The sequence below is a fragment of the Gobio gobio genome (genome assembly GCF_949357685.1).
Source record: "Gobio gobio genome assembly, chromosome: 2".
NCBI classification, from domain to species: Eukaryota; Metazoa; Chordata; class Actinopteri; order Cypriniformes; family Gobionidae; genus Gobio; species Gobio gobio.
The window spans coordinates 45,827,872-45,848,789 of NC_137098.1; the positions used below are offsets into that span (position 1 = coordinate 45,827,872).

A 20,918-nucleotide genomic window follows, 5' to 3' on the forward strand; every position below is an offset into this window, starting at 1 on the left:
TTAAGTGCATCAAGTAATATCTAATGACTGAGTCATAGCACAGTTAAGTATTCCAAGTATTGATTTTAGATTGGGAGAAAATTCTGATTAATCATCCGTCCACTACAGTGGACATCATGCATCAACAGCTAGGCCTATATTCCAGCTACAATTCATACTTTTACTGTACTGTTGTTTTTTGAAAATATTTCATGCAGTAACCTAACTTTTTTGACTGTAAAAAAAAATGTATTTGTGTTATTAGAATGTAATTTATATTATATAAAAAGTAATCTGATTACGTAATGTACATTACTTGTAATGCATAGATCAAAAAGTAATATGATTATGTCATGTTTGTTACTTGTAATGCATCACTTTACTCAAAATTAATATGTTTGTGTAATGCATGTTGTAATGCTTTTCAGATAAGATTGAAAACACCTGATCGCTAGGTCTTCGTTCTCAGAGGAGAGCTATGGTAGAAATGTGTCCATCTTGAACATAATCAGAATGATCAGCTAATAAGAGTAAATCGACATACACTGTACACTGGAGGGAGCATCTGAGTTGTGTTTCCACAGATGTACCAATACCATGAGATGAGGGAACGAGTTACGTAAGATATCTTATGCTATGGGAAAATCTCTTTGAAAAATATATGTAAAAAATATATATACATTTCAAATCTTGTTTTTAATGTAAAAACATAAGAAAAAAAAATCCTGTCTGAGGTTACCGTTATCATGTATGAAAGGGTTAAACTTTCCTTCTTTTTTTAATGTTTGAATAAATTATTTTATTTTGAAATAGTATAGTAATATATACTTTATTTTGTCCGTTGAGCTTTTGTGATTTAGCTTTTTAATTTTAAACTGTAAATATTTTTGTAAAAAAAACGTATAGCCTAGGCCTAGCTATCATTTAAAAATTGACATTCTATTAAAATATGTTTTACACAAAAAACACAAACCGGGTTCTCTTCCCCTTTCAATAAATATGAATGAGTGAGCAATTCGACATCTCTCGTATATAAAACTGTCATGACCCTGGGCTGATCTGTCTGTTCTTTTCCTGTCTCTGTTGTGTGTTTGTGTTTTGGGAGCACATGGGTTGTATTTGACAGTTCACCATGTGCTTGCTGTCATTGTAGTGTCTTGTCCCGCCCCCTTGTTATTCCATTCATTACCTTGTTAGTGTTTCACTCCTTCCATCTGTTCTGAATCAATTTAGATCACCCTATTTAATCCTCTCTTGTGTGCTGTCCTGTGCCAGTTCGTTTGTTCTCTGTGCAAGCAATCGCTCTAGCCTTGTCGGATTTCTGCCTGATCAGTTGTCTTGGACTATTTGCCTTTTAGTTTTCTCCAGGCAGTTTCCCACTGCATTATGCCCTGGCCTCGCCCTCTATCGGATCATGGATCTCCTTCTCAGTCCTACTTCACGTACCACCTGAGCAGTTTCTTTCTGATCCTGTCTGGACTATTGACCTTTTGGGGTTGCATTTGTGTTTTCAATAAACTGTTGTTTGGTGCCTGCAGACTGAGTCTGTGTCCTGATCTGACATAACCTGGGCATATCTATTTTTAATAATTAATTCCTTTATTTAGTACTGGGTTCACCTAGTTTATTCATTCCATTTGCCATTTATTGTAACTGTACAGATTCAATATGGGTTTAACGTCAGATGCTGGTATTACATTGTCATTTCCAACTGAAGTGCTTCCTTTGCTGCTTTATCTGCCTGTTCATTGCCAGCCAATCCTATATACCTGGTGTCCAACAAAAAACAATATTAAAATCTTTTTTCTATAAAGAGTCCACTTTACTTTTATGCTGATTGAAGGATGTTCAGTTTTTAAAGACTCAAGTGTGAACTTTTTGTAAATCTTTCAATTGATGGAAATTCACTGGATTTATTTTGTTTCCACATTTGAACAGTTATAAAAAAAAAGAAACGCATGAACACAGTTCTGAATTATACAGTATGGAGATGGATTTAAAAACTAGCAGAAGCTTATTAAATGACAAATGTTACTAGTTACGAACACCTAAACACATTAACCTAAAATTCCCACTCAACAAATCTAACTTGGATTTGGACAGACCAATATAAAGGAAATTGCCAGTGGACAGGAGACAACACAGGTAACATAATTCAAACTGGTTTATTTAAGCAGGTGGCAGAGAGTTGGTGAATAAACAGGTGAGTAGATAACTTGAAGATGGATCTGATGAACTTAACTGAATGGCAATAGTCTTTGTTTCTTGCAGATGCTGAGAACAGAACCATAGATGATCTTGATTGCTGAGGACTGAAAAAGTGGATGGAGGATGATGATGATGATGATGACTACAGATGAGTCTCAGAGGATGAACTGGTAAGGAGTCATGCAAGGCCCCGTTCACACTGCAGGCAAAAGTGGCCCAAATCAGATTTTTTTGGGGGTCAAGTGACCAGGTCAGACTTCTTCAGAGGTAGTGTGAACACTCAAATATTGCCCAGATCTGATTTTTTCAAATCAGATTTAGACCACATACATATGTGGTCCTGAATCAGACCCAGATCTGATTTTTTTCAATGCGGCCACAGTGTGAACAACCAAGGCGGGTTTGATGCGACTTTAACGTCAATCTACGTCGACATTTGTCACAATTATGCGCCAGCGAGTTAGCCCTAGACACAACAGACACAGACAGTAACATTAAAAACTTGACTAGATATGGAGAACAGCGATGGAGAGAGTCAATGGAGGGAGAGTGAGGTGTTAGACCTAATTACTGTATGGGGAGATACTTCAATTCAAGCTAAACTAGAAGGGTCCTACCGTAACCGCTCTGTTTTTGAAAAAATAGCACACGAAATGGAAGAACGTGGACACAGAAGAACGTAGCTTCAGTGCCAAAGGAAGGTGACGAGTCTTAAAGGTAAATTTAAAGAAGTAAATGATTCTAACAACCAAAGCGGTCGTGGTCGCATCACCTGCCCATTTTATAACGAGATTAGCCGTGTTATGGGCGATAAACCCAGCTGTCAGCCGTTAAACCCGTAAAAGGCCAAAATAAAAAATGTTGCTCTCTCTTCGTTCTTGTCCTCTTCAGGACCTGCTCATTAATGTTACGGCTTCCATTACACAAACATTTTGAAATAAAAGCGAAAATGTTTGCTTCCTCCATAACCTCCCGAACTTTAGTGCAACAGCAGCTGCGTCTGATGTCATTATTATTGTTCTTTTGCGGAAAAAAAAAATCAGAATTGAGCATTAAGACTTGCGGTGTGAACGGGGCCTAAGTTGAACATGTGTAACAACAAGACCAGACAATATGTGAGGGAGGGAAGTGTGATGGGTTATATCCAGAGTGCTGAATAGTGAGTGCAGGTGCGTGCATTTAGAATTCTGGTGTGGCTGAACGAGTGGGTGGAGCTGACGGGTCTGGTGTTGATGATGGTGTTGCCTCTGAGACAGATATATCATTAAATACATAACTGTGCATGTAACAATCAGATGTTAATTAATGTGATATATCTCAAAAGAGAAGAAAAAGAAGCTGGTCATTTTAGTTTTAGAGTGTCAGCGATAAAAAATAAGTACAGCTGCTTCGGTTATCTCTTTGGAAGCACTCCATCCTACATTAGTGCCATAGCCATCCCAGTCAAAACTAGTAAAGTCCCCACACTGTCTAGGGGCTGCCTCGGGAAAGTTTCCACTTCCACCAATACAGAACTGCAAAAATATGAGTACATTATTAACAACACAACATGCCTATGCCTTTACATAGCCTAACATTGGTGAAGTTGATTTATTTCTGTTGTGTGTTACTGTAAATGAATTTCCTCTTCATTAATACAATGAAGCATGAATAATTGCCTGTGGTGATCAACAGCACGTCACAAATGCTGTTCATATAATAATCCATAGTATCTTTTTAACTCACATGTTCAGTGTGACAACCGGTTGGTTTAACGCCTGAACAAATAGCCATGGCTGCCTTTTCAGTATTGAAGACTCTGAATGTGATGAATCCAGGTTCAAATATTGCTGAAGAAAGCACAGAATATATAATTGATGATGATCTGTCATGAAAGGTCCATGCACACATGACACGGCTTTCATTCATTAAAGTGATTGGATCACAACATTGATGAAGCTTTGTAAATAATACACCATCACGGAATAATAGTCAGTCGATGTAGCTACTTTCTTTAAAAATATTGGTTCAAGAGGTAATACTGTACCTCTTGAATTAGGTCCATACAGTTTTTTGGTAGAATCCACACTTCCAGTATCATACACTATTGGAATAACAGGTCCATTATCAATGTTGCATGTCCCGATTCCAAACCTCACAGGGAATTTCTAGGAAAATGAAGATTCAATTTTAAAAGTTCAAAAGTTTTGCCTCCTATATTTCTGGGAAAGTTTACAATAAAAAACTGACATTAAAGTTTATCTGACCTTAAATACATTGAAAAGGTTTCCTCCATGTAGAGTTAAGAAGCGATTTTCAGTGTGGTATCTCAGAATGGAGGCAGTGGTCCAATGTTCAAACTCCATATTATTAGGAACATGCCACACAGACACATCCTGTGCAGCAATGTCAAAGTATCCAGGATTCTGTCAAGTCATATTTATTTATAAGTATAGTGCTTTATAAAATGCAGATTGTCTCAAATCAGCTTTATAGTAATAAAAAGGGGAAAGAAATTATTTGGCAAAAACTGATTTTATGAAATTACTTTGGTTTCAGCAATGAAAGAGCTCTACAGAAGACAATAGTTTCATTATCCAGCTCAATTTAGCTCAATGTTGACTTAATCAGATCAATAACAATGCAGATTTTGCAAAGTTTTTCAGCTATGAAACCAACTCGATTCAGCAAAAGAGGAGCTCTGCAGAACCCAATAGTATCATTATCCAGCTCATATTTAGATAAAGTTCTCATTCGATGTGGTCAAATTGATAATATCTCTCAATATTACTTAATATTAATTGTCTTTTCAGTGACAGAAAGAACATAGACTGTGTCAGATTCTATTTTAGATTATAGATAAACATCTTTTGATTGTCAGCCCAGGGACTTTGTGTACTTGATGTTGCTTCACTTGAATCGAGGTTGTAAAAATATAATAAAAAAGTTCAAATTATAAAAAGTTCAAAATCTATTTTATTAGGAACATGCAACACAGACACATCCTGTGCCGCAATTTAAAAAGTATCCAGACAGCAAGGAGACAGATGGTCAATTCAGATTCTAGAGAAACATATTTTGATGGTTGAATGTGATAAAATAGTACCTTATAATCATCACTTGTAGCGGCCTCTGCGGTTCCAAACGTGACTTTGTTTGCCCATGTTCCTTCACCATCAGGCCGGTTTGCATTGCTGCCCTGCTCACTAGACCAGCGATCACCAACAGTACACTTTCCATACATGTTGTTTTCATGAACACTGGCCACCAGCGTCCAGCCGCCGCCTGCAGTGGTCATATCACAGAACGTCTGGTAAAGGACACCTCTTGATGAGACCAGATAGTACAGGCCATCTGTGTGAACAGAAGCATTGCTGAGTCACCTAAATTATTAGTTATTCCTTCTGAGAACAAAAATAAATAAAAAAGATCATACCCTCATAAACATGGTATTTGTCAATAATTTCTTTGCAGCTTCGAGCAACATATTTAATTCTGTCCAGAAGTTTTTCAAGCTCATGGTTGCTGTTGGTATCACTGATATTAATGCATGGGGCTTCTCTTTCTTGTATTACATACACTGTAGAAAGATCATAAAAAGAGTAAATGCTGGTTTTGCTGTAATGTGTCAGAAACACAGTGATTATCTAGAATCTAGATTACTAGAATACAAAAACGTACTTGCTTTAGCGTCACTCAACCATATACTCAGTGAGAGACTGAGAAGGATCCCTAAAAACATAGTTTTAAGAAAGACAGCCTGCAAACAAAAGGGAAAAAAGAGATGATGACAAATCTGTTTCACACATACATCACATTTTTCTTTAATCAATTCATTGCATTCAAAAAATTATCAAACCATATACTGTATAATCTGTTTTTACTCTTAAATTATCTGAACAAGACAGCATATTAACTTACCATTTGAATGAGGCAGTGACAAATGCTTTTTTGTGTTCTTGATGTCTAAAGAGGCATAAGAAATTATGTGTATTTATATAATTTTCTTATCAATGGCTGATTTATGATTAACTAAAGTTTACAGATATTACAAAATGTTTATGGCCTGTATATCATAATCTTAAATGGGTCATGACATAGATTTTTTTATTATTTTAATACGTAGGCCACTCTGAGCAGGGTTCCCACTCTTTCATGAACACCAGATTCAAGGACTTTCAAGGACATTTATTTTAAATCAAGCACAATAAATACGATAAAGATGGGTGTTACTGCCAATCTGCACAGTATATCAAATACCTACTGTACCTGTGTCAATCATTACTGCAGTAACGCTAAAGCATATACTGACAACTAAATAGGGGCATGTGACTTTTAAAATCTAATGAGGAAAGAGGCAGGTAGAGTGTACAAGAGAAGGAGCGAGTTTTAACAAGAGATGCAGTTTGCAGCTCTTATTTCTGCTTTTAACATTTATTTCACGCTGGTTTTAGTTTTCTTTTTTAAAATAAATCATTGCTTAATTAAAACATCAAAATATAGAGATAATATTGTATACATGAATTTTCCAATTAAATGAAAAGATATGGACATGTTTATTGTTAGGTATTAAAAATATGTAAAATTATTGAAAAAAATTATATGATATCAGCGTTTATGGAAAGTTTCCTAAACCATAAAATGACTGTTAAAAAAAGGATTTTCCTTTATATTACAGTTTTTCTCAGTCGCTTTGGTACATTTCTCGAATCATCCTCGACATTTGCAAAACAGCAAGTCCATTTCTCAAAACAATTCGTACAAATAGCAAAACACCATGGATTAGCTGCAAAAGCCAGTCTCTTGATCAAAATCCTTAGTTCATCTCTCAAAAGTAAATATCTGTGTCAATGAACATGTCAGTGCCATCAGAATGACAAGTCCTTGTGTCATTGTGTATGAATAAGACAGTCAAATTGCTTAGTCATATTGTCAATATAACTGTACTCTGGAGGGATGTTCTGATGTAAATATGGCTAAAATTTTGATGACAATTATTGTAAATTGTGGGTTACACCTTAGTGTATGTGGGAATTTGAATGCAAGAGACTGGACAAGATTCACATTTATGCTTTTACTGTTTGTACTGTAATTTGTTGACAGACCATGTCATTGCGATACAGAAAGGAAAAGACAGCACTGCATAGCACAAAGAAAACCAACCCCAGAAAAACAAAAGTAGAAATGTGAACGTCTAACGGAAATGTATAGAAATATGCTTGACATTTTATGACAACTTGTTCAACCATTTTGCATGTAAAGACTTATTCTATGAACTAATGCCTAAATGTTGTGGGGGGTGAGACTATTCAACAGAGACCCAATATAATACATTTTGATCAACATGACATAAGCAACTGATAATGTAGGAAACAGCAGAGAATTGGACATAATCATTTGCATGGATGTACACAAGCATTTGCAACTTGTTCAAAGAAATGAGAAACTGCTTTTTTGATGTGCAGAAGTGACACAATGATGTGAAGATTGAACAGGTAGCTTTAAGAATTTCAATTCTGATCTGAGAAATGTACCAAAGCGACTGAGAAAAACTGTAATACTTAACTTAATAACTTAATATTCTAGATATATTATTTTTCTACAGTTTTTAAAAGCACATTAGCTTCTCATCGATCCACCAGTTAACCTTTACAACTGTGTGTAAGCTGTGTAAAAATATAGGTTAATATGCATTAGTCGGAACAAAAAGCGCTGATAATGCAATTTCACTCTATGACAGTAGATGGCACTTATGGAACAGCAGAAATATATTGGTTTCCCCGGTAACCTCTGTAAACAAAGGAGTGCTGCCATGCTTATAAACACTACTTTATCTTGTAGCTCAACCCTGAGCCAAGCATCACTAAATTTGCACTTCCCTCGCACTAAAAGCTCCACGTTATGTGCTCATTATGCAGAGCTGCCTACATGTGACCACGATCCATCCGCTCACACAGAATTTTTCCAGAATTTTTCCGCTTCCTCCCTAATCAGTAGCGCCCTTTTTTATGGCTTTTGCAGTGCATAAAGGCCAATTTTTGTAATAGCACCATGCTACTCTAACAAAATGTAGTTCACGCTTAATTCAAGCACTTTCAATGACCTATGTTTGTTACTTTCCAGGCCTTGAATCCATGTGTCTGAAATTCAAGGACTTTCAAGTACTTTCAAGAAGAGTGGAAACCCTGTCTGAGGTTCACTTATAATGTTAAGTTTTTTTGCACAAAAAACAAGTATACACCAATCATGAAGAGGTTCCCTATACTAAACACCACAACAATTGTACGTTGTCACGAGTAAATGCGGTGCAAATGTGGGCAGGTCTGAGCGTGCCAACGACAAGTGCAGCAATGCTCACTCGTAAAATTCTAACGTCCAGGGTAAATGGCTTCAGGTCTCCACAGGGAGTGCTAACTTTCATGAGGCTACTGCACTCGGCCTCTTCTGATTCTTTTAAGGCAATAAGCAAGCTTAGAAAATGTACAGCTGTGTACACCTGGTTGTTAATGTTGGGATGCATTCTCTTTCCCAGAGGGACATGAGCACTACGGAGACCACATCCTACCCAAAGGGGAGTTACCCATGTGGAAAATAAATCCTAAGGACTCACCCGTGGGGAGTACTACATAGGGAAGGCTCTGTGGTGGGCTACCTATCCCACAGTGACCGAAGATAGAGCTAGCTCTGTCGAGGGGAAGACACTGGGTTTGCCGACAGGGAAACTAAACAGTGGAAAATACATTGTATGGGGTGACCATGAGGGCAACCACTACATACGGAGCACCAGCCAGATTACAGGGGCTCACCTGAAAATGGGCAGCTCGTGAGTAATGGGCCTGATAATAAGTTCCTCTGCTGAACTCATCTACCAGAAAGGTGCTAAAATGATGGAGCCTAGGGTTCACCATTCCTTGGGAACTAAACTAGACCCAAGAGTGCACGTTATCACCTCGGAGAGGGGAAAGGCACTAATTCAAGCACTACATCGAGCTAGTTCGTGAAACTTACCTGAACTAAATAGTACATTGTGCGCATGACTTATAAATCGAGGGAACAAATTAGTACATTTTGCGCACATTCACTTTTTTTCTTGCATCTCATGTGTGGGGCTCCGTACATATTAACTAACACATTGCTTTAATTTATTTTACACACAAATCTAAATTAGCATTTCAAATAATATCTACGCATTACATAATTGCGTAGTTTTGCCTTGCGATTACATAATGAGATCGCCAATATGAGCCAGATGCTGAATGTACTGGGAAATGAGCTCTGATGAGGAGAGTGATGATGGTATAAAACATCTGCTCAAACGGAACCCTTCCAAGCTCCAAGAGGTAACAAAATATGTTTTATTTTATTCTTCTGTAATTGTTACTCTAATATCAGGAGTTTTATATATTATCGCCACAGGTAGATATCTATCCATGTTAGAGATCCGGGTCGCTAAAGACCCGAATATGTAAGAATGTTTGGCGAAACAGTCATGCATTTAAGGGTTAAGGATGTTGGTTTTGACGCGATTGACCCGTGTTTTAATCTGCCTTTTACAGAGCTCGCTCTTCTCCCTTTTCTCATCACATATCACATCGTAAAGGCATTTACTTTCAATAAAAATTAAGAAAATGTTTTAAAGTGGAAATAAAGTGCCTAACGAAATGTTTAATACTAATAATAAAAACATTTATTGGGTAGCGTTAGGGAGGGCTTTAATTGTCCCATTAAGGCAGCATCCATTTAAAAAATTGTATAAATATAATCTTTTACACTCTTATTATTGCATCCTTTTAATGTACAACAATACTGAGGTGCAAATAGTATATATCTGTATCTGTCATGGGAGGTTCTAGACATTTTAAAATGTTGTAACAATGGAGAACTCAGAAACGATGGAGAGCTGGATCCAAATGCAGTCTGGGTTTTATTATTAAAGGCAAGATTACACAGGTTAAATGTTTCCATTTGACATGTTTCCATTTGTGAACAGATAGATGTTAAAAGTAGGGTTAGGTATGTACTAAAAGAAGATAACTAGTGAATGGCTAAAAGGCCAATTTTTAATCGGTTACAAAGACAATAAACATTTTTAGAATATAGACCAATATAAAAGATATGATTTGTAAAGAAATACATTTGAGCAAATAATTGTGTGCATTGAGGTATTATTCAATGGGGTATATCTCTGACAGAAGGAAAGGAAAGAAAAAACTATGATGGAGATCTTGATGAAGATGATTTTCATGCATAGCAGTGACAAAGTACATGTAGCACTTTGGGTTCACCCGTGTCAGAATGAACCCAGAACATCCAAATCTCAAACCTTTTATCCTGTTACAGTATACCATTTTTAATGTAAATGAAGTTGCTCCTGTTGTTACAGCTGTGGTCTGTATGTTGATGAAGTTGTGACACCTCATTGTCTGAGATTGTTCTCTGTGTCCCACACCCACACCCATTCCCATTCTACTAATTGATGAACATTTGCTCAGAATGTGATCAACCAAAATTTTACATAAACAAATATAACTTGACCTTCTTCTTCTCTATGATAATTAAGCCATTTTGGGGATGAGCTCTTTCTATAATATACTTTGGAGAGGAATCTGAATTGAGGCAGACTACAATTTCTTACACAAAGGAAACTGGTAATTTTAGATTGATCAGAATGTCAGCGATAAAAAAGAAGTACAGCTGCTTCAGTTATCTCTTTGGAAGCACTCCATCCTACATTAGTGCCATAGCCATCCCAGTCGAAACTCGTAAAGTCCCCACACTGTCTAGGGGCCGCCTCGGGAAAGTGTCCACCTCCACCAATACAGAACTGCAAAAATATGAGTACATTAATAACAACACAACATACTGTACATATGCCTTTCTTCAAATAGCCTAACATCTGTGTAGTTTATTTATTTCTGTTACTGTAAATTAGTTCCCTTTCAGTCAGTACACTAAGAGTTACGTCAGTTACTGACGAAATGGGGGTTTCGCTTCGAAGCTAATCGTCTTTGAGATCTACAAAACGAGCCAATGGCATGAAAATGCCATGGGTCTGTGGAATTTGCATAATGCAACCCCGCCCACCACGTGGGTATAAAGGGCGTCGCATTGCACACTCGCATTATGTTTCTGCTTCAGAGCCGAGTATCACTTGCCTGAGCGTTCTATATCTCTTCAAGACGAGCTTCTCTCCAGAGTGTTGGGGTGATGGCCCGTTCCAGCGAGTTCCGCATTCCTGACGATCTGTGCAGTGATCTGCAGAGTGTGTGTGTTCTCCCTGGGCGCTTCAGCATTTCTGCAGAGTATAACTCCTCTCTAAAAGAGCTGCACGCGGCACATCTTTTTCAAGATGTCTCGCCCGTGCTCTGTTCCTGGGTGTGGGAGACTAGTTAATCTGTTTGACGGGCATGAACGCTGTTTAGCGCGCTTGGGCCTCGTGCACGCTGAGCGTGCGTTCATGGATGCGTCATGTTCCCACTGCGGGAACATGACCATCGCGGTGTTGAGATCGAGACTCAGTGATCTCCGTAAAGGAGGGAGAGTCCCCTCTACCACACCCCAATCTATCCCCTCCGCGAGAGGAGATACTTTGGCTGGTGGTCAGGGTGATCTGAGGGTGTTGATGTGGGCCAACCCGACGAACATTCCTCGGAAACACCCCCTTCTGTCACACCGCAACCAGTGGTGTTGCCAGATGACGGCGCTGGTGTTTCCCGGGCTGGGCCCAGCTTGTCATTTGGCGCGCCGGCGGATGACGCTATGTCTCTCACCGCATCACAAGGTGGGCTGGACTCCTCCGGAGATGAGGATTTGGCTGTGCTGCCTCCTTCGGGAGCTCCTGCATTGCCCGAGTCTGATTCAGAGCTTACAGCCATGCTTTCCCGGGCAGCCGAGAGCCTTGGGCTTGTGTGGAACCCTCCGCCATGTCCCGAGCGTTCGAGGCTGGATGATTGGTATCTGGGGGTTGCCCGTGCCGAAGGCGCCCACCAACCCTCAGTGCCCTTCTTCCCGTGCATGAGGTGCATGAGGAGGTGTCGAAATCGTGGAAGTCTCCCCTGACTTTCCACGATCGCTCGGCATCTACCTCCGCCTTCGTTGCTCTCGATGGCGGCACGGAGAAAGGGTACACTGGGGTCCCCCCGGTTGAACGCTTTGTCGCGATGCAGCTTTGCCCGCAGAGTGCTTCAATCTGGCACGGTGACCCTAAGCACCCGTCCAAAGCCTGTAGGTTTACGTCTACTCTGGTGGCGAAGACCTACAGAGCCGCGGGACAAGCCGTGTCCGCCCTGCATGCTATGGCCATCCTTCAGGTCTACCAGGCCAAGGTGCTCAGAGACATGCACGAGGGCAACGCTGACCCTGCACTTAGGCAAGAGCTGCGTGCGGCCACCGACCTCGCTCTACGAGCGATGAAGGTGACTGCGCGCTCTCTCTGTCAGGTGATGTCCACTTCAGTGGTCCAGGAGCGCCACTTATGGCTCAACCTGGCTGATATGCGGGAATCTGAGCAGACCCGGTTCCTCAATTCCCCCATTTTCCCAGGCGGGGCGGTCGAGGATTTTGCCCAACAGTTCTCGGCCGCACAGAAGCAGACTGAGGAAATCAAACATATTCTGCCCCGGTGGCCAGCTGCTGCCTCCACCCAGCCGCCGCAACAGAAGCCTCAGCCTGCTCCCCGCCGAGGCCGTCCTCCTGCCCGCCCCTCCCGCTAGGCCCCAGCAGCAGCCTTCACCCGGGCCAAAGCGCGGAGGACGTCGCAGGAAGGCAGCCCAGCCTGCCCCAGCCCCCCAGCCAGCCAAACGGCAGTGAAGCGGCAGGTCAGATACCTGTGTCTCTTCTTTTATCCACATATCCTTTTCAATTATTATTTTTATTATATCCATAACCTGAATAATCCAGGATAATCCGGTAATAAATATCTCTTTCTCTGCTTTCATATGTAATCTAGAGATGATTGTAATTCTGTGTGATTTTATACTTTTATGTATTTAGTTTGAGGATGATTTTGTAGTGTTTAATCTAGTCTCCCCAGCTGCTCTGGGTTGACCTCCAGCCAGGATGCATGGCTCCCTCTCATGAAGGATAGCTGTGGCGGTATCGCTGTTTGGGTATTGAGTGTTCTCTTGATAAACGGTCATAATTCCCTGACATTAACTAGAGTGTGATGCCGAATATACATTATTCATATAATAGTCAATTTAGTGCGTACAAATTTGCTTCAATAATAACCACTGTTTGGTCAGGCGTGTAAATGTACTATAGTTTGTGCACGAAATAATTTCATTTGGTAGAATATTCCAAAGATTCGCTGCTTTATAAAAGAACGATTGTTGACCATATGTGGTTCTACATTTTGCAACTCTGCACTCTCCTCTGACTGTCGACCGTGTGGTTCTAGAAATTCTCTCCGAATTTAGTGTGACAAATTTTCTCACTGGGGGAGCAACAGTGTTATGGATAATTTTAAATAAAGCAGAAATTTGATTATATTTAATAAGATTTTCAAAACTCAAGATGTTATATTTACTTTGTACTTTACAGTGATGGTACTGGCGAGGCTTCTTATCATGTATTTTTATGGCCCTTTTATACAGTGATTCAAGTAATTTTAACGATGTTTTACATGCCTGAGACCAACTGGACATGCAATACAGAAGATGTGGAACAATCATAGTGTTGAGATATATATTTGAGGCATCCGTAGTTAATGAATTTCTAATATGTTTATAGTTCATCAAATTAAATTTCAATTTGTTACTAAGATTTTTTATGTGACTTTTAAAACCAAGGTTCGAATCAATTATTAGACCTAAATATTTTGTTTCATTTACATTTTTAACTGTTTGTCCATTTACTCGAATTTCCTGAGTTACTTGTAATTTACGTCTATTTGAAAAAAACATTGAGACTGTTTTTTCAACGTTTAAAGTCAAACAAGACGTATGTAACCATTGTGCAACTTTTTGCATCTCTTTTGATAATTTGTCAGCAACCTCCAGCTCGTTTTCCCCAGAAGTGAAGATAACCGTGTCATCAGCGTACATGATTATGTCAACGTCCGAACACACTGCAGGTCGGTCATTTATATAGATACTAAAAAGTAAGGGTCCCAAAATAGACCCTTGCGGCACCCCCATCGAAGTGGCTCTGAACGCAGATTGGATATTATTCACTTGTACACACTGATGTCGGTCGCTCAAATAAGATCTTATCCAATTTTGGGTGTGCTCAGAGAGACTATATTGATTTAATTTACTGTAAAGTATCTGATGATTGACAGTATCAAAAGCTTTACGCAGATCAAGGAAGACTGCTCCCACCACCCTTCCCCGATCCACATATGCCCTGATAGTTTCCACGAAGTAACAACAGGCGGAGTCTGTTGAATATTTCCGTCTGAAACCAAATTGCATTGGATTTAAAAGAGCTTGTGACTCAAAGTGGTAGGTCAGTTGCTCTGCCACCGTCTTCTCGAGCACTTTTGACGCAGCTGGGAGGATGCTTATTGGACGATAATTGTTCATGTCTTGTTTGTTCCCAGACTTAAATATCGGAGTGACAATCGCAGGTTTTAAGGCTGTTGGAAAAATACCCTCACTAATCGACTGATTAATCATTATTGTCAACGGATCAGAGAAGATGTCCTTATATTGTTTAAGAAAAGAAGTATCAAGTCCATAAATATATTTTGATTTGCTATTGTTTAGCACAGTAATAATCTTCTCAACTTTAGTTTTGGTGATTAAACTAAGATTAAAATCAGATTTGTCACTGATTGTGAGAGGGAGGTGAGCAATGCGAAAATTATGAGCCATTTTTTGAACATTGTTTAAAAAATAATCATTAAAATTTGATGCTATTGCAAAAGAATCATCAATAATTTTTCCCTCTATATTGAGACAAATATTCCCACATACTGACTTTTCTATTCCAATCAATTTATCAATAGTTTTCCATATTATTCTACTATTACCTTGTGCATTTCTAATGATTTCAAGAAAAAAACTGGCTTTGGCCTTTCTAAGCTCAGCTGTAACTTTATTTCTTTGACTTGTAAAGAGGAGTCGATCCGTTGTTTGTCCTGATTTGAGAAATGTTTTTAGCGCCATATCTCGCTTTTTCATCATATCCCCAATAGTTTTATTGAACCATGGCAAGTTTCGTTTTGAATGTCGCTTTCTTTGATTCTTTTTTGTATATTTGCTTAATATGTCATTTACAGCCAACATAAGATCGTGACAGCCCTGTTCACAAGATTTTTTCTCCAGGATGTCTGCCCACTTTGTTTGTATTAAATCTTTTTCCACCAGTTGTAAATCTTTCTTTGGAATGAATGTAATATACTTTTTACTATTAATTTGATTTTCATTCTTGCACCTTGTTTTTATCAATTTTCTAACTACTAAGGTTAAATTGTGATCAGACATGCCTGTAATTAAGTTATAAGTTTTAATTATTCTCTCAGGTTTATTTGTCAGTATTAAATCTATTAAAGTTTGAGAGGATCTTGTTAAACGAGTTGGTTTACTTAATAATTGTGTCATTTGAAAAGGTTTTGTTATTTCTTTAAGTTTGTTTCTACATGATTTCTCAAACCAATTTAAATTAAAATCACCCAAAAGAATGACTTCTTTTCCATCACACTGTTTAAGTAAATTACCAAGAGAAATAAAGAAATCGTTAGTAGCTTTAGGAGGTCGATAAATTGCTAATACACAGAAAGTCATTTTTTGAAAATATTGAAAACAATTTTAATTTCTAGCCAGGTCTTACGCTGAGCTAGTGTGAAGTCTGATGTTTATTGGAAAACAAATGTAATCTCTAGCCAAGTCTTATGCTGTGCTAGAGTGACAAGTTAAAAGTTTATGAAAATGCAGTACCAGTCCTGAATGCATAGAACTCTCTGTCTCTCTTTCGAAACTAGCTCAAGGCTGATATCTGAGCCTGTGCCACAGATGATAGAAGATATTGATGAGTAAAAGCACATGGCATCACTTGAAAATAATAAGACATGTTTTATGGAAAACATAGTGTTTAAAAAGGTATGAGATGTTTTTACACACAGACCTTAAATGAGAATGAATTTAACATTAAAGTTAAAGTCTTAGAAGACTGTTGAAAAGGTTAGAGAGAAAGAGAGAGAGAGAGAGACTGCTTGTGGAAGCAGGGATGGTGCAATTTGTTATCGCCCTGCTAAAGCTGAAACAAAACAAAGAAATGATATCAGAACCAAAACAACCCAGCTGACTTTTGTAGAGACAAATTAATAATGAGCAGACGTAAAAACTGAGTTTAAATAATAATGTGAGTAAACACTAAAAGCAAAATTTGCGAAAAAGCAATTCATGTTTAATGTGGGTGTGGGTATGGGTGTGACTGCACTTTATGTTTTTATGTGTCTGTTCCTAGAACTGTTCTGTCCTGATTGGGTGTCATTAACCTCTGGAATGAGTGTTTGACCATTACAGATGGGTTAAGGTAACGCCAACCTTTAGATAAACTGCTAATTTTGAAGGAATCTGGTGAAAAGATGATCCAGACCACGGGACGAGCTTTAAATGGATTGTTATCCAGCTCTGTCTGTTATGACGACTTTTGTCATTTATAATGTGGTTTGAATTACTCTCTGGATTAGTTAAAGTGGAATTGTAAAGTTAACGATTGCCGTCCATCATGGGTTAAAACCCTTGTGTAAATTCAACTGAGGGCTTAAAATTTAAATAATGTCAATTGATTAAAAATGGTAGACGTAAATGTTATAGACTTGACAGCAGAGACAAAGTGACAAATTGGCTGAAGTCACTATCTAAATTATCCAGAGACTCCCACAAAATTCTGAAAGGCCGGAGGGCGACCAAAGAGATAATGAAAAGTTTTATTTTTACTTTATTTTAATTTTTCATGATATCTTGATTTATATAGAGAACCACAATTAATGTTAAAGAAGCAAGTGACTTTAAGTCTTTCTGTGTGACTGATTGAGATAAGAGGAATATAATATTTTGGGTTTCTGCAGAGCAGTAGAGATAAGAAACAATAATGATCATATTGTGTGGCATCTGCAGATTGATAGAGGAATAAAGTGACAAGTTAAAACAAGAGAGAAATAGCCCCAAAAGATAAATTTTTGTGAAAAAAAAAGATTTTCGGACAGAATTGAACACAATATGAACACCTGTAAAGTTAAATGGAGTTAATATAGATAAGAATGAACAAATCATTTTAAAAACGGCTTTAAAGAAATTGATGATGACTTATAATCACAGTTTAAAGTAATATGGGAGATTATGAAAGTTGTAAGTTCTTGGTAAAGTTATGACACTTTTGGGTGTAAGTGGCAAGATAAGGCTAGTGAGGATTTGATGAAGTATCACTGCCAAGTGACATGAATTAAGAGGTTTAAGATTTTGGTCATTTGGAGCTTACACCTGAAGAGTTTTAATGAACAAGGCATTGAGAATAAAAGAACATTTAAAAAAGTGTACTTTAAAGAAAACCCTGATGAATGATTTTGAATGTTTTACTGATAACATGGTGATTAATAATTGGGTATTTAGTATGATTAAGCATAATGTCAACAAGATAAAGATGAGTGAACAAGCTGATTGAATACGAATTGCTAATTAAGTCATTTTGATGAAAAGGTTTTAACATTAACTATTTTTTTTTTTTAAATTTTTATTATGGTTATGTTCATTTATGGTTAAAAAATTATATGGGCTATGATGATGAGTGAAAAGTTTGGTTTGATGGAAATAGCAAGTTTAACAAGAAGGTTCTTGAGTATGTGAAAATAAGATGGATTGAGATGAATGAGATGAATGTTCTAGTTTGGTTCTGTTTGAAGAAGGAAGATATAGGATGTGAGGTAATTTAGATGGTACACGTATGTAGACTGTAAACTGAAGGATGTGTTATATGAGACTGAATGCAATTGGATGGACTATTCTGTTGTTTATTTTTATTTATTTACTTTTTATTTTTTATTTCAGGCCACTATTGAGTTTTGTACCTGAAAAATGTCTGTTTTGAAAAGAACAAAAAAGTAATTACAATCCCTATTTTTGAGTGATATATCTTTGTGGTAATGATGACATGGGGTGTTAATTTAGTATGTCCTTGTGAGGATGAGTATGTGCTTGTTGGTAATCAATCAAGCCAATGATAAAGGTAACTTATCCCAATTAAACTCTTGAAGGAAAAAGAGCTTTTCTGTTTTTCAAATTCTAATTTGACAAGTGGGGAATTGGAAATTAGGAAGCAGCCTAAATTGGTAGACCATTAATACCCCCACATTGGCCTCAGGAGAAACTTAAAGGGTGGGTTCTAAAATCCACTGACTCTCCAATATAATTGTATATATCTTAATTAAATTTATAATCAAAGACTTACTTAGTCAATATTTATCTTTCTATATTATTATCATGAATTTAATGATCCTCTCTAGGTATGATTTTGTTTCTTTCTTTATATTTTCTAAAGTTTGTATTTGGTCTCTGAGTGGTGACTGAGGGTCCGTCCTAGACGTGTGTGATGTCTCAGGAGAACACTCGTATCAGGAAAACTGTGTGATCAGGAACTATAATTAACCTGTCTTCATGTTTTTACTAATTTGAAAGCAGACCCGTGGCTCTGCTGACTCTTGAATGCACTTTCCAAAAGGCTCCAGAAAAATATTGGATCCTGTTGAGGGTCAAAGATCTTAAGCGATGACCAATGAGCATGAGGTGATTCCCCGATGACGGGTAAGCTCTTCTTTTGGCCAGCGGAGGACAACCTAAGCCAATGGAGGTCACCGCCATTGGGGCACCTCCAAGAAGTGGGGTGTTTTTATGTGAGGTGTGTATGAGAGGTGAGGCAGATGTCTGTGAGGCCACATCACTGTTGGGAGGGGAAGCTGTGTTTCATAGGGGCCAAGGTCAAGACTGGACACTAATATTGGCCCCTCTATACCGCTCACCAAATACCGCGTAATTGAGAGCCAGGAAACACCTTGAAGAAAAGATAAGATTGGCATTCAAGGGTCAGCTGAGACCATTCTGGTCACTTTAACCTTGCAAATTTCAGTCATGTGTTCAGATTTTGGAGGCATCACACACCTCTAACTCGATGGGAATGCAGCAACAGGGATTGCTCATTTAGCCCGGCTTCCAGAGATTAAATGTGGATTTGTCGTTCATTTTATTTAATTTAATTTTATATTTCCTTTTACTGAAACCCTAAAGAATTGTATGAATACTATTGTACTATATTGTCTGTTCCCCTCTCAATGGCCCTCATTTATCAAAAGTGCATACACCAAATTTCCAGCGTACACCTGGCGTACACCCAAAACCACGGTGACTTTGAGATTTATCAATATGGACGTTGGCGTACGGCACGCTCAAATCCTACGCCAGCTCAGGAGGTGGTGTACGCACGTTTTGAGTTAGTGCGAAAATGCGCAGAAAAACAATTCCTAACACCACAAAACGCACTGACAAAGATATGCTATATTATGACCCACTGTAAAAACAACAACAACAACAACAACAACTAAAGCCCTATTCGCACGGGATAAGTAGGCTATTATCTGGGGACCTCGTGTGATTTAGAAATTACTCCCCCACATCTGAATTTTGCTTGGCGCATTCGCACGAGATAAACTGTGATTTTACTCGGATTTACTGACTTATCTCCCGGATATGATGTAAAGACTTGAATTTTTTTTTTCGTTATAGATATATAGCTGTTTGAAATTATAAACATTCGTATCGATATCATTTTGATTGTTTTATAGTAATAAAAATAATTTCGTTCAGTTAGAGAACAGACGCAATTAAAAACGTAACTGAGCAATAATAACAATATACGACGGAAGATTCAGTTTCAAAGCTAAATGTAAAAGTGCCCATTTAAGCGAGTTTGTCATTGTACTGTTGTTTTTGTGTTTTTCATTAAGAATAATATTAAAACACACCATTCAAGCAATTTACTCCCAAATTGGTGCTCATTCTAAAGTGAAAGTATAATCCGCGCGGCCGCACGGGAATTCATAAAGGTGCGCATTATATGCAGCCTAACTCCATTCTTCGTGAAAGATAAAGATAGAAATGCGCACAGGACACAAAAACCTTGCAAAAATGATATACGATCCGCCTAATCCCAGCCAAATCACAGAGATTCCGATTCGCACGGGACTAATATTATCACAGGACCTCGGCGTTCGGCGAAATATGGTATAGGTAATTTGCAGGGGAATTTTTACTTTACATATTACAGACCTGGCCGATTCGCACGGGATTAGGATCACAGACATTCTCTGCGATTATTACAAATCACCAGAGGTCCCCACATAATAGGCTATAATCCCGTGCGAATAGGGATATAGTAATTATAAACTTCAGTGTTTATTTTTGTGCAACATGGACTTCAATGTTTAATTTGTGTGACTTTACCAAAGGCATATGTATCCCTCCAGTTGCGAGCCTGTGCGCTTTACCTGACGTTGGTTAGGCCCGACAGCTGCGCACGGACTGGGACTGAAAATAATTCAGACTGACAAAATAATAAAAATGACATTCTTCTTCTTTTAAATAATAATAAAATAAATAATAATAATAACGACATTCTTCTTCTAAATAACAATAAGCGTCATTAATAATACAAATCATAATAAATATAGCTGCAAGCAGCCATTAACGGGGCCAAGCGCAACAGAAGCAAACAAGGAAGATAGCAGCAGACCAACTGAAAAAATGAGTAAAGACATT

The 20,918-nt window shown here is 38.1% G+C and overlaps 2 protein-coding genes across 2 annotated transcripts in view; both read right to left on the bottom strand.

Annotated features, from left to right (window-relative positions):
- Nucleotides 1–2,128: 2,128 nt before the first annotated feature.
- On the bottom strand, nucleotides 2,129–6,454 carry LOC307122692 (intelectin-like). The gene is made up of 7 exons (XM_079810861.1): nucleotides 5,848–6,454; nucleotides 5,603–5,746; nucleotides 5,273–5,520; nucleotides 4,434–4,592; nucleotides 4,214–4,334; nucleotides 3,913–4,016; nucleotides 2,129–3,701 (listed from the first exon to the last, which is right to left on the bottom strand). The coding sequence occupies exons 1-7, from the start codon at nucleotides 5,906–5,908 to the stop codon at nucleotides 3,549–3,551; spliced, it is 990 nt and encodes a 329-aa protein (XP_079666987.1). The 5' UTR covers nucleotides 5,909–6,454; the 3' UTR covers nucleotides 2,129–3,548.
- A 3,617-nt stretch (nucleotides 6,455–10,071) lies between these two features.
- Nucleotides 10,072–20,918, bottom strand: part of LOC307122689 (intelectin-like) — a 64,137-nt gene continuing 53,290 nt past the window's right edge. The window contains exon 8 of the mRNA XM_079810857.1: nucleotides 10,072–10,990. Coding sequence (XP_079666983.1) covers nucleotides 10,838–10,990 — 153 coding nt within the window. The 3' untranslated portion in view covers nucleotides 10,072–10,837. The remainder of the gene's footprint in view (nucleotides 10,991–20,918) is intronic.

Excerpts from the sequence above, each read along its gene's own strand:
- LOC307122692 (XM_079810861.1), bottom strand. The coding sequence starts at position 5,908 with ATGTTTTTAGGGATCCTTCTCAGTCTCTCACTGAGTATATGGTTGAGT. Across the intron at positions 5,521-5,602 it reads CAAATACCATGTTTATGAGG|ATGGCCTGTACTATCTGGTC; the intron begins GTATGATCTTTT and ends CTGTTCACACAG. Across the intron at positions 4,593-5,272 it reads CTACAAGTGATGATTATAAG|AATCCTGGATACTTTGACAT; the intron begins GTACTATTTTAT and ends ATGACTTGACAG.